Below are 13,510 nucleotides of genomic sequence, written 5' to 3'. Positions count from 1 at the left end.
GACATGGCGGCGGCGGCAACAACAATACTACAGCGAGAATAAAAATTACGCCTTCTTTCTTTGCGTGAACATTTGGGCGGCGTTATGCAAATCTTCCCACATCGTGACGTAGACATGTGGGGGCGTGTTAGAATGAGCCGTTTTAGGTAGGCGTGGTTGACTCTTAACTTTGATAAACAAGATCTCTTTGGATTTGAGACTTAAGTCTTTGCAACTAAACAGATCTTCTTTATGCACCAAGAGCTTGTAACACTTCAAAGAGAAAGGAAAAATTTTAATCGCATCATATGACCCCTTTAAGTAATGGGGCAAGACATTGTGGAGGATTTAAAAGCAGAAACACGCTGCCTTTAAAAAAAAAAAATTTGCTAAAGGGCCTATATTCTTCTGTAAATGTGCTACTTGAGCTATAAAGTTGTCTACACAGTCTTTTCAGTGCTAGGCAGATGATTTTACATTACCATTATAGTTCCTGTGGGTGAAAGTTACAGAGTTTTGCAAGTACAAGGTTAGTGATTTTATCACACTAGTCTTGCGAAAAATTTAAGGGGGTCTGAATACTTTCCGTACCCACTGTATAATTACCCACATGAGCATCAGTATGCTGTATTCCGGCTCCAACATACCCATATTTTCAAAATAGCACTGCTGTATTCTTTTGCAGTTTGTCACTTAGAGCACAGCCATCTGTGCAGAGTTGATATTCCCTCCTCACACTTCAGCAGCAGTTTGACAGACTCTATAATTGTGGAGAGTGTGAGCAAACTGTAGACTTGGGAGCTCCGCCACCCAAATGGAAGTTGCCGTTCTTTATTAGTTGTCAAGTAGATGTGTTTGTATTTAAAGAAACTTTAGTGCAAATATTACAAGAACAGTCTTTCTGAAGCTACCGAGTCTCTTGGCGATTGGCAATCCCACAAACTCTGTTTCTGGAATTGGCCCTATCAAGGTTGGAACCAGGCTTTGGGTTTCATGGCCAGATCTCATTAAACTGCCACTACACTAACTAGGGTTGGATTGATGTTTTAGCATCGACCCTTGGTATTGATACTGAATTGGTACCTCGACATAACCAGATGGTCGACCATTTCATTTTATATTTTTAATGCTATAATGCACAGACCTAACCCGTTAGCAGTTTAGATTTGAAGGGTATTTGTAAGATATACATGACTAGCACCTGGCCGTCTGTCATTATGTGGTGTTGATGGTGCTTTTATTAAAACAAACCTTTCACCTGCCTCCAACCACTTATTTTGTGCATCACGCAGCCGTTTGGCCATTGTTGTCATGTATGAAAGGGTCGAGTGCAAACAAGTTCCTATTCTTTATGGGCTAGAATTTCCACTGGCTCGGAAAAACAAATGACTAACCTCCCTGAAACAGTTATGTCTGCTCGCTCTTGCACGCGTTGCTTGTGTTTGTCACCAATTCCATGCATTACCAATCTGACCACACTCTGTGATAAAATTAGTCTGATTTTATTGCTTCTGAAAGCTGAGACTTCAGCTGACAAAAGTTGACAGACAATCACCTCTGATTTAATTTGCTCTTGAATGTGTTTGCAGCTTTTTCATATTGGTAATTTTAAGCGGTTTACAGCTATGTTTGTTGATTCACATGCTGTAATAGCATGCTTGTGAATTGAAGATCTCTTTGACCTCCCTTGGTAAAGAGATGCACTTCACCATTGCATAGAAATGATTTAATACACTTTTGAAGGTTATGTGCATTGTCATCTTCCAGAGTCCTTGACCAAAGGCAGAGCTCTGTGGGTAAGGATGTAGAGTTAAATGTTAGTCAGAGTTTCAATTATAGCAAGAACAGCACTTCAAGTTGGAAAAAAAAAGAGGAGGAGGAAGAAAAAGCTTGCTTCCGGACCGTGTTAAGCGGCCAACTGCAGCTCAACAGGTTTGTAGTGTGGGGTGCTGTTTTATTTAACTGAATTTCTTGGAACGGTTTTATGTCAAAACCTGGTTTCGTTTAAATTTAGTATAGTGTATAACTGTATATGGATTTCGTTTTCCTTCACGTTTGGTAATGATGCAAATCCTTGGAAATTTGATAGCAGAACAGGACACAGGGTATTGACACAGTGATGTTTGACAATGTCATGCAAAATGTAAGCAGAGAATGTTTAGTACAAGTAAAATAGGGTTTGAAGTGCAACTACACGGTTTCTGCAAAATAGCCATGAGCTGGCTGTGCATGTTTCTCTGACAAAATGAGGTTAAGTTTCCTAAACCAGAAAGAGCCCTTTCATTTATTTTTATATGGAATGTATACTGGAGTTGAAAGATGTCATATTTTTGATTTGCAAAATGCTAGAAATTATTATAGAATGTAAATTTAGTACATTTAATCATTAATTTTTTTTTAAATATTAAAATAAAAAAAGTGAAGTAAACGTGCAGTTTTCCCTATAAAATTTCTCTATAATGGCTTTTTTTTTTTTTTTGGTCAGTGTCGGTGGGAGTTATTGGAATTTTTTGGTGGTCATCTATTATTTATAAAGTTCTACAACAGAATGTAGGGGCAACCACTTTCTGCACAGTGAAGCTTTTTTCCAGGAACAAATCCTCACTCTCACACAGGATGTGGCCTTCCACAGACATTTGACACTTTCAGAGAATGAAACTTCATGATGAAGTGTTCCCAGAGGTAAAAAAAAAATCTAGAGACACAATGTTCCCTTCTGTATTTGACTCATTTGTCACAGACCGAGCAGTTACTCTGTAAGTGCCTAATAATTTAATTCAATATTCAGTCTAATTCCTAAAACCAAAATGTAGTTTTAGTAAAGCTAAATAATTACCAAGGTAACCATTACCGTTATGCTGGTTACAGTATTCCATTTAGATATATCCCTGTTGAGTTTTTTTTTTTTTTTTTTCACTTTTGTTGTTCTGGCACACAACGTGTAGAAGAGTGCTGAAGATGCATTGCCAGACAGCCTGAAAGTAATTTATTTATTTATATTATAATTTACAAAAATAATTTTTGGTAATTTCCAACTATTTAGCATTCTCTAAATGTCGCGTCACTCAGATGCAGTGTGAATGTTTTATACCCAACATACACTATAAGCAAGAAACGTGAAAAAACCTAGAATTCCCCTTTTCAAATCAACAAAGCATATAAAACAGATTTATTCTGCAGTGTGGACAGCTTTGTTTATAATAGGAGCATTTGTGAGAATCCAGAGCTCACACTCAACTGTAGAGCTCAAAAAGTTGTGATTATAATTAGGGTTGGGCGATACCTACCAAATTGGACGATGTGTAAAGTGAAACATTGCGATGGACGATATTTAGAAATAATCCGTATTTAGAAAGGCACGGAAAAACAAACGGAAAACGAATAACGATTGCAAATGGTTGACTGTTACATTACAGTACATAACATTTCACTTACCACATAAACAGAGTAAGGGGAGATGACTGAGGACGATGGTGAATGATTGTCAGATCCTGAGCACCACTGACAAACATCTAATCTTGTAAAATGTGTGGTAAGTACTGCCACTTCATAGTATAAACCGAGTACGTGCGATCGCGAATCTCGAAAGTGAAACTAAAAAGCGATCGCGCATTCAAAATGGATGGGGATCGCGATGCCAGCTCAACATCGTGATGTCTATCAGCCATGGACGATGGCTTCGTCTATCGCCCCAACCCTAATTATAATAGTGTATTGTGGCTTTGGTTGTTTATAATTTATTTTTAAAAAATTTAATTGTTTTGATGCTGCTCTGAGAGCCAGTGTGAAGTTCACCATTTAGTCTTAATTTACTGAAAAAATAATGATAAATACTTTCAAAAACTGTCTGTTTTGGATGTGTAGCTACACAAATGTCAGATTCCTCATGCAAAATGGCATTTTTAATAAAAATTCCATTAATCTACATTAATGATTGTGATTACGGTGTCAAAGGAAATGATTGATTTTGCCAGTATCATTATGAGCATTAGAACTGGTCAAGGCAAGAGGAAAATACAGATCTTGTTGTAGGTTTTGTCTCCACTTGATTCACTCGTGACCCCTAAAAGACTCAAGGACAGGACGGGTGTAACAGATTGGACACTGCCTCCTGCAGTTATCAGATTTATGACATTTAAGAGTGTAAGCCGGTAAAATGTTATTTATATGACCGATTCGCTTTGCCGAAGTCCGCAAGAAACCATGCCTATGTCGTGAAGAGCAGGAAACATCCCCTCCACTGCATGATTCAGCCTCTCCAGCTCGGACCACAGAAGCCAGATGTTGGAGGCTCCGACTGGTTACTGAATGCTGTGTTTTGTCCTCTAAATTATTTGAATCTCTAAGATTAAAGTTTAATGGTCACTTATCCATATTTAATGACTCGATTTAAAATGGGGCTATCGAATATCCGCAGCACTTAAGAAAAGTTTGGTACAGCTGCTTTGCTCCAAGCTAATGATTGTGCAGTTTGTCTGTGTCTTAATTGGCATTTTTTGCTCCAAATTTGAGAGGACGTGGTGTGTGTGTGAATGGAGAACTTATCTTACCTTGACTCTCTCCTCATGTTTCATCTCTGCAGAGTTTTCCCTCTGATGAGGGCTGGCCATTCGCCAAATACCTGGGGGCCTGCGGCCGGATGGTGGCGGTGAATTACGTGGGCGAGGAGCTCTGGAGCTTCTACAATGCACCCTGGGAGAAAAGAGTGGATCTGGCCAAGCAGCTGATGGACATCGCCGAGCAGCTGACCAACAACGACTTTGACTTTGCCCTTTACCTCCTAGACGTGAGCTTTGACAACTTTGCAGTCGGGCCTCGTGATGGAAAAGTCATCGTCGTCGATGCAGAAAACATCATAGTGGCAGACAAGAGACTGATTAAGCAAAGTAAGTAACAACTTCATTCCTGCATCTCCGTGCTCTTGCTTTACAGCATTAATAAATTACGCTGGAAACTGTTATCCAGGTTAGACGGTGTGTTGTTTTTTTTTGTCTACTTTCATATGTTCTGACCCACTTTCAGTTTTCCCTCGGATGGGCTGGAGCACCTGTTTTTTTAGGCCTGTTTGTTTCTGTACTTTGCCTTCCCCGTCAAAATAAATGTTTTTCAGGACTTTCAGGGAGAATTATCACAGTCTCACAGACCAGGTGGAAACCTGCATGGGCCTCCCACGCTCAGATTTGTAATTAAAGTCTCATAGCTGTTTCTTTTTTTTGGCTTTTAAGAACTTTACACATGAAAAAGCACAGACGGCTTTCCTGTAACACTGGTCAGAAATTAATGGGAGCAAAGATAAGGGTGCAAATTTTTTTAATTATGGCTGTCATGATTTAAATGAAATGTGAAAATGAATGTAAAGTGTTGATTGTGACATTAGATTTAGATCTGCTCACGTTGCATCAGATTTCTTTAAAAAAAATTTGCAGTTTTGAGTATAACCAGTCACGCACATTTCTGTTCAGCTTATGAATGCAATGACCAATCAGAGGTGTCAAGATGAGTCACTGCTGAAAACTGACGGAATTCTGAATCTGTACTTGCACCAATTCTCTCATCACAAACAAGCAAAGTGCAGATGCAGTGGAAGTAAGACATTAATTTTGCAGTGTAGACCGCTTCAGTGATTATAACATGAGTTATTGCATGAGTACATAACTCGTGCTCCATTTCTAGCCACTGGGGGCCATAGGCAGGCTAGGGGAACTCATATTAATGTTAAAAAACCTCATAAAGTGAAATTTTCATGCCATGGGACCTTTAAGTCATGGACCGCTTCAGTGATGGAGAACGTACTTTGCTCGCTTTATTCCCAGTTTAAATGACGTTTTGTTTTTCATGCTACTAAAATAAGCAATGATTTTCTAATCTTGATTTTCTAATGCATAAAACGTAATAAAGTAATTCATGAACAGGTCTTAGCTTTTTTGTCAGGAATATGATGTTGTTTCCCCAAACCCAAAACATTTCATAATTAGGCTGTTACAATATCAAGAGCAATAATCAACAATAATACAGGGCTTAAAGTTCTCCGGCACCATGCCGGATCTCCGGCGTGCAGCGTTTGGCTGGGAAAAAAATAACCCTACATTTATAAAAAAAACAAACAAAAAAAACACTTGTTGATATCAATTTTGAGTCCATGAGTTCGCCTACCAATTGTATGAGAGGAGCACAGCTTTCACTCTCAACCAAACTAACATTACTAGCCAATCAGAATTTTTTTGCTCTTATAAACACAAGACGCGCAGGCGGCGCAGCCCTGATGAGAAGTGCGACACGTTGAAAAAGCTGCGAGGCGCAATGTTCAAAGATGTCCATCTAGCGCATATTTACATAGAAAAACTCATTAAAAGCAGCGGAGCTTTGTTAACAGCACAGAGTAATCATGTAATCTCTATAAGAACGATATGATTGCCAGAACAAATTTACTGGGATTTTTCGCAATTTCAAAATAAAAGTTTCGGAGTTTGCATGTGGCCAAATATTCAAATTTAATGGATTTAAACATTGTTTAATCATGCTGTAAAGTGAAACGTCACCAGGCCGTTGGCGCCCTCTGCAGGTATTTGTTATAATACATAAAATGTAGTTATGTTCATATTATGTATAGGCATATTACATTATGCATTTTAACAGTGTTGTTCAATAAAACCATGTAATTACTTGGTTTTGATACTTTATTTGAGGCCAATTATTATTGCCTCATCGTTAGTTTATATATATAAAGTCATACTAAAGCCTGGTTTTCACTTAGGACTATTTGTGTTACTAAAAAATATCAGATTACTCAATTGTCAAAATAATCAGTAGATTACTTGATTACCAAAATAATCATTAGTTACAGCCCTAGATAAGTTAAACTATTTCAAAATGCAACTGCAATGTTTTACTTTTTGTAATTAAAAGACAAATATTTTGTCATTGAAAATTTCTTAAAAAATCTATTAAGATATTGTCTTGTTCTAGTGAACCAAGTATCTGTATTTTGTCTCATCTCATGAGCTAAGTGTATTGTCACACCCCTAGTGTCGATAAGCAGTCATATAGCTCATAATTTTCAAAGTTGTATAGCTTTCATTCTTCAGGTCAACCATATATTCATGAAAAAAAAATCAGTTTGAATAAGGAAAGCAATAACTTTGCCATAGTATCCTTTCAAATGTTAAAGTTGCCACAGTCACAGTCACAATCAATTCCTAATTGAAAAGTAATTTTATGGCCCTGATAGAGCCCCTAATTTGATAATGCATGGGATTTAAATTCCAGTTTCACATTTAAGTAAGCATTGCTATCAAAGTGTTTGCTTTGCAACAGATGAACGTGGCCCAAAGCTGCACTTTTGATTCTGGACGGTAGTGAGTTGGCATGGATGGGTGCAGTGCTGGACCAACAATTCGTGCCAGTGGATTTGCCATCCAGAGAGGCCAGACTGGGCTGGCGGATGATCTTGGAGCATGTGTGCTACATAACAATGGCTATTTGCTTCAGCCTGCCAGCGTTTATCTGAATGGAGCTCGTATGTGCGTCTTTGCTTGCAGATGGGTCTTTCTGAAATGTTAGATAACACAAGCTTTTTTTATTGCGTTTCTATTCTGAATTGATGTGTGCTTATGATGTCAAACCACTTCACTGAACATGTGGGCATCAAGGTTGGAAGTCTTTTTGCAGAGGGCATTGGATAGATAGGCTTTTATTCATCTTTTAAATTTAATTAATTCTGCTTATAATATCTCAGTGCATTAATTAAAAATGTGAACCTTTTAAGGATTGGCATTCATGGATTCAGAAATGATTTCTATTCACAGGAGCTGGTTTGTTATTGCGAATATCTGTTGGCAATTTTTGTTGATTTAATAACATTTAATGGTAACACTTTCTATAATAAGATTTAATTCGTTAAAGGGATAGTTCACCCAAAAATGAAAATTATGTTATTAATTACTCACCCTCATGTCGTTCCAAACCCATAAGACCTTTTGTTCATCTTCGGAACACAAATTAAGATAGTTTTGATGAATTCCGTGAGCTCTCTGACCCTCCCATAGACAGCAAGGATCCTTACACGATCAAGGCTCAGAAACGTAGCAAGGAGATTGTTAAAATAATCCATGTGACATCAGTGGTTCAACCGTAATTTTACGAAGCTACAAGAATACTTTTTGTGCACAAAGAAAACAAAAATAATGACTTTATTCAACAATTTGTCTCCTCCGCGTCACCCTATAGCGCCATTTTAGAGAGTATCACATACGTAAACAATGTATGCAACGTATGTACGGTACGCGGATACATTGTTAACGTTCAGATCAAAGTGTAAACAACGTAAACCGCGTATCCGCGTACATACGTTGCATACATTATGTATGTGAAACTCTCCAAAATGGCGCTATAGGGTAACGTGGAGGAGACGAATTGTTGAAAAAAGTCGTTATTTTTGTTTTGAAAGAATTTCTTCTGCGAAACACAAAGAAAGATATTATGAAGATTGTTTCATCTGTTGAAAGTTCTTTGGTATTCCATATGAGTGAGTGAGTGAGTGAGTGAGTGAAGTGACATGTGGCCAAGTATGGTGACATCAGTGGTTCAACCGTAATTTTACGAAGCTACAAGAATACTTTTTGTGCACAAAGAAAACAAAAATAATGACTTTATTCAACAATTTGTCTCCTCCGCGTCACCCTATAGCGCCATTTTAGAGAGTATCACATACGTAAACAATGTATGCAACGTATGTACGGTACGCGGATACATTGTTAACGTTCAGATCAAAGTGTAAACAACGTAAACCGCGTATCCGCGTACATACGTTGCATACATTATGTATGTGAAACTCTCCAAAATGGCGCTATAGGGTAACGTGGAGGAGACGAATTGTTGAAAAAAGTCGTTATTTTTGTTTTGAAAATTTCTTCTGCGAAACACAAAGAAAGATATTATGAAGATTGTTTCATCTGTTGAAAGTTCTTTTGTATTCCATAGGAGTGAGTGAGTGAGTGAGTGAGTGAAGTGACATGTGGCCAAGTATGGTGACCCATACTCGGAATTAGTGCTCTGCATTTATCCCATCCAAAGTGCACACACACAGCAGTGAACACACACACACACCGTGAACACACACCCGGAGCAGTGGGCAGCCATTTTTTGCTGCGGCACCCGGGGAGCAGTTGGGGTGCCTTGCTCAAGGTCACTTCAGTCATGGTATTGAAGGTGGGAGAGAGCGCTGTACATTCACTCCCCCCACCTACAATCCCTGCCGGTACGAGACTCGAACCCGCAACCTTTGGGTTACGAGTCCGACTTTCTAACCATTAGGCCACGACTTCCCCGTGGAGGTGAATATGAATCCACAAAGTGGCAGGTGAATAAATGATGAACTGTCCCTTTAATTTAAGATTTCCATCAGTTCTGGAACAATATTTTGTGCCGTTCCTCCATAAACCTCTGGATGTGATTCTCAGCACACACAGCAAAAGAGAAAGGCACCGAAGCCAGCGTGTGCTCTGATTGGCTGTGGCACATTACCTCCTCTGGATCTCATAATTGGCTCCCACGAGAGTGATTGGCAGCACGGTGACTTCATTTTCTCTAATTAGTTATTGGCGTGATATTGAGCTGTGTCAAATGGCCAAGACAGCAGTTCCCCAACTCTTTAAGGCGCTTTATGACTCAATATAGTTTTGCTGATGAGTAGATGTCAGAGCCCGGTCTATTTCTGCAGGATCCTCGGCTTTATTGATTTGTTCAGCATTAAAATGGGTGGCTAGAGAAGAACTGCACTTGCTTTCAGAAGAATTTCTTATTTGTCTTCTCACAGTGAAGAGCTGAATCAAGTCAGTGTCTTTATTCTGCAGATCGTTGTTCCATTTTAGTGTAGGTTGTGCTTTTGGAAGAAGATTGAAATGCTACAAGAAAGCGATGTGCAATGATAAAGAGCTTTTTATGTTGTCTGGTATACAGAATCTAACAGCAAGTTGTTTTTAAAAGGAAGAGCCAGTGGAATAAGGATTAGGCCGTATTGAATAAAAGTCAGCTGACTGAAACTAGGCATGTTGTGAAACACAGAGGAGAACTTGACAAGAAGTTCAATCATTGCTTCTGCAAAGGATAGTGAACTTGTGTTGAATGTTAACGTGAAATGGGCCCTAGTTTTTCTCTTAATACATGTTCCTGGTCTTATTTTTTGACCAATAGCCAAATAGTTATTTAGGCATTGTTTTAGACTAATGTTTTAGATAACGCAACCTTTTCTATGTTTTATTTAACAATTAAGAGTAATTAAATGCCAGTTAACATTGTAATGGAATCTACTGCAAACTACTTGCTACTACATACAATAAGAAATAGATGAAATGTTCAGCCCAGTTGCTGAGTTCAGTCTCTCTAGGACCCCAAAACAGTTTGACTAAAAAAGTACTCAGTTCAGTGCCTGATTGGAAATCCTAAATCATTCGCACACTACCGTTATTGTTATCATTATCATTACGGTTTTTCCTATTTTTAAACGAACTATATATGTTGACCAAGTCTGCGTTTATTTGATCGAAATACAGCAATTTAAAAAATCTGTTTTCTTTTGTAATATATTTTACGATTTTATTTATTTTTTTCAGTAATGACAAAGCTGAATTTTCAGCAGCCATCACTCCAGTCTTCAGTGTCACATGATTCATCAATCAATATGCTGATTTAGTGCTCAAATAACATTTCTTGTTATTATTAGTATTAGTTTTGGATTCTTTGAGTGGAAAGCTTTTGTAACCCTTTAATGGTTTCTGCTGAAGCATAAAGTATACTTTGTCTGCCCTACATGCTACATCAAGCTACCACAGCTACAAAACGATAACAGGTGTTAGGCTGTTTTGATTAACTACAACAAGATATTGCAATAACAGCTCTTGATTAGCTGTTACGAGCGGCTGCCCCCTGGGGTCCAATCCGAATGGTGCTGTACACTGGTCCTAACTCTTTATGACACCATCAGTGTTATAAAACACTGAAAACTCTCATTCTGCTCTAGCCCCACTTCAGAGGGCCCTATGAAACGAGTGTTTTTTTTTTTTGGATTCCATTTGAATTGTTAAATGAAATTTTTGTAATCAAAATTCGAGTCATGAAACGTTTAACAACACTTCATTAAAAGGTAATTAAAACATCTCATTAAAAGTTTATAAAAACACAGTTTAACAACACTTTGTTACATGTTTAACAAAAATTGCTTGTTTAGTAGGGTTGGGCCGATAGATGATGCCATCGTCCATCGCCAATGGCTGATTGACATCACGATGTTGAGCCAGCATCGTTATCCCTCCCCTCCATACCCCCCGCAATCCGGCCGCATCCCAATACCGTGTTTGGAAAGAAAATTACGTGTATACGGAATAAATATAAAATATTTCAATACTTTCTCTCGCAGTTATATCATTGGGTAATTATACTGTATATAAACTGCGGGCATCAGGGAGCCGCTATTATACCTGCCATTGAAACTGCTTTTGAATGCATCGCTTTTTAGTTTCACTTTCACTTTTGAGATTCGTGATTGCACGTACTCTGTTTATTATGGAAGCCCGTTTCCGCCACTGAATAAAAATAAAAAAGGTTATTGCGACTTTTTATCTCACAATTCTGACTTTTTTTCACAGAATTGAGATATAAACTCGCAATTGCGAGTTATAAAGTAAGAATTGCGAGATATAAAGCCACAATTGCGAGATTAAAAACTCGCTATTCTGACTTTTTTTCTCGCAATTGCGAGTTTATGTCTTGCAAGTGACTGTTTTTTCTCAGAATTGCGAGTTTATATCACGCAATTCTGAGAAAAAAGTCAGAATTGCAAGTTTGTATCACACGCTTATGAGAAAAAAAGTCAGAATTGTGAGATAAAAAAGTCGCAATTACCTTTTTTATTTTTTATTCAGTGGCAGAAACGGGCTTCCATAGTTTATACTAAACTAAATAAACTAATTAAACCTAACTTTTTTGATGTGTTGCCATGAAGACCTTTGAGCGTCTGTATCTACTCAATGTGACATGAAAATGATTTTATCAAATGAAAAGGTTCAGTGAGATGGCAGACGCTGAAAACACCACAAGCATCGCTTGAGTTTGTGTAGCAGACGAAACTGCGCTGCTCAATCACACAAAAAAAAGCAGACTTAATATTTAAATAGCTGTCTTTTTGCACTTTAATATTCATAAACACAAGTCCACATCGTGAATTAAGCATAAAAGCCCTACTTTTGACTTATTCATCTAAAATTTGCTAAATTCAATGACATTGTGTGTTATACTGTAAATTGGAGTTACAGGGTCCTAACTTCAGCCTTCAGTATTATCCATTTTCACCCAGAAACATGAGATGGAAATGCAGTTTCATGTTGATTTTGAGGTTTCTTCTCTTGTATTGTTTTGGCAGATATTATATTTGTATTTTCTGTAATCCACTCAGATAAACCAGAGAACTATGACGTGTGGTACGAGAGCCGCTACGAGGAATGCGACAAAGAGGCCTGTCTCTCCTTCTCCAAGGACATCCTCTGCTCTCGAGTCACCGTGGACCACAACTACTACGCTATCTGTCAGAACCTGCTCTCCAGATTCGCCACCTGGCGTGGTACCACGGGCGGTCTCCTCCACGACCCCCCTGCCGATGTGGTCAAAGACGGCCGCCTCACGGCCCTGCTGGACGAGTGCACCCGGCCTCAGAAACAGTACGGTCGCTTCCAGGCAGCTAAAGAATTGCGGGAGTTCCTGACACAACTCACACAGCTGAGCAATACTAACAGGTAGTGTCCAGAACAGGGGACGTTCTGTGCCCCCCACCCCCACCCCCACTCAAAAAAGACCTCTGAAGTACTTTTACAAATGTGCTACCAGATTCTGGAACACATTCGTTCACCTTCAAGGGAGTCGCTATTTCGTTGCCTCTATCAATCATGCCAACATTGGCTCCAGTCCTATTCGGGGCTAATTAAAGAAGTTTGCACATGAGCATGGATTAAAGGGTCATGTGAAAATCAGCAGAATACAGGCTCAAACTGCTGTGATCACACTTGTGTTTGTGTGTGTGAAAGTTGATTGTAATATCTGATGTTTCAGTGAATACCCTTGCTGCTATTACAGGTTCTGATCAGGATCCTGTAATACGGTTTCTAATTAATTAAGAAATTGGGTGCTGTAGGTGCACCGTGAGCAGGGGTTATAACTGAAGTGACACAGGGAGCTTTGTTTATGTTTGGGTGAATCTTAACAAAAACATGTCCAGGTCATGTTTTAATCCAAAATAAAACAAACAAACAAACAAAAAAGATTTTGAATATAATGTATTCCTGTTTTGGCCCGGAATATCATTATATTTTAGAAGCATTTTTTCCATTGGGTGTGTGTTTGTTTGTGTTTTGCACATTATAATGCCAAGATGTTTAAGATTTTTGTTTTTCTTGTTGTTGTGTGTTTTGTTTTATTTCAGTTTTTTTATCTTCTGTGTTCTCTGTTCTGTTGTTTTTTTGTTGTTGTTTTTTTGCTTAGTTTT

At 38.4% G+C, this 13,510-nt stretch overlaps 1 protein-coding gene across 2 annotated transcripts in view; it reads left to right on the top strand.

Moving 5' to 3' along the window:
• Positions 1–13,276, top strand: part of dipk2aa (divergent protein kinase domain 2Aa) — a 27,110-nt gene extending 13,834 nt beyond the window's left edge. For both annotated transcript variants that reach the window (XM_016513112.1, XM_016513121.1), the window contains 2 exons: positions 4,562–4,865; positions 12,428–13,276. In XM_016513112.1, coding sequence (XP_016368598.1) covers positions 4,562–4,865; positions 12,428–12,768 — 645 coding nt within the window. In that variant the 3' untranslated portion in view covers positions 12,769–13,276. The remainder of the gene's footprint in view (positions 1–4,561; positions 4,866–12,427) is intronic.
• Positions 13,277–13,510: the final 234 nt, after the last annotated feature.

Source organism: Sinocyclocheilus rhinocerous, unplaced genomic scaffold (assembly GCF_001515625.1).
Source record: "Sinocyclocheilus rhinocerous isolate Xijiao unplaced genomic scaffold, SAMN03320098_v1.1 scaffold1724, whole genome shotgun sequence".
NCBI lineage: Eukaryota > Metazoa > Chordata > Actinopteri > Cypriniformes > Cyprinidae > Sinocyclocheilus > Sinocyclocheilus rhinocerous.
This window is presented reverse-complemented; position numbering and strand designations above follow the sequence as displayed.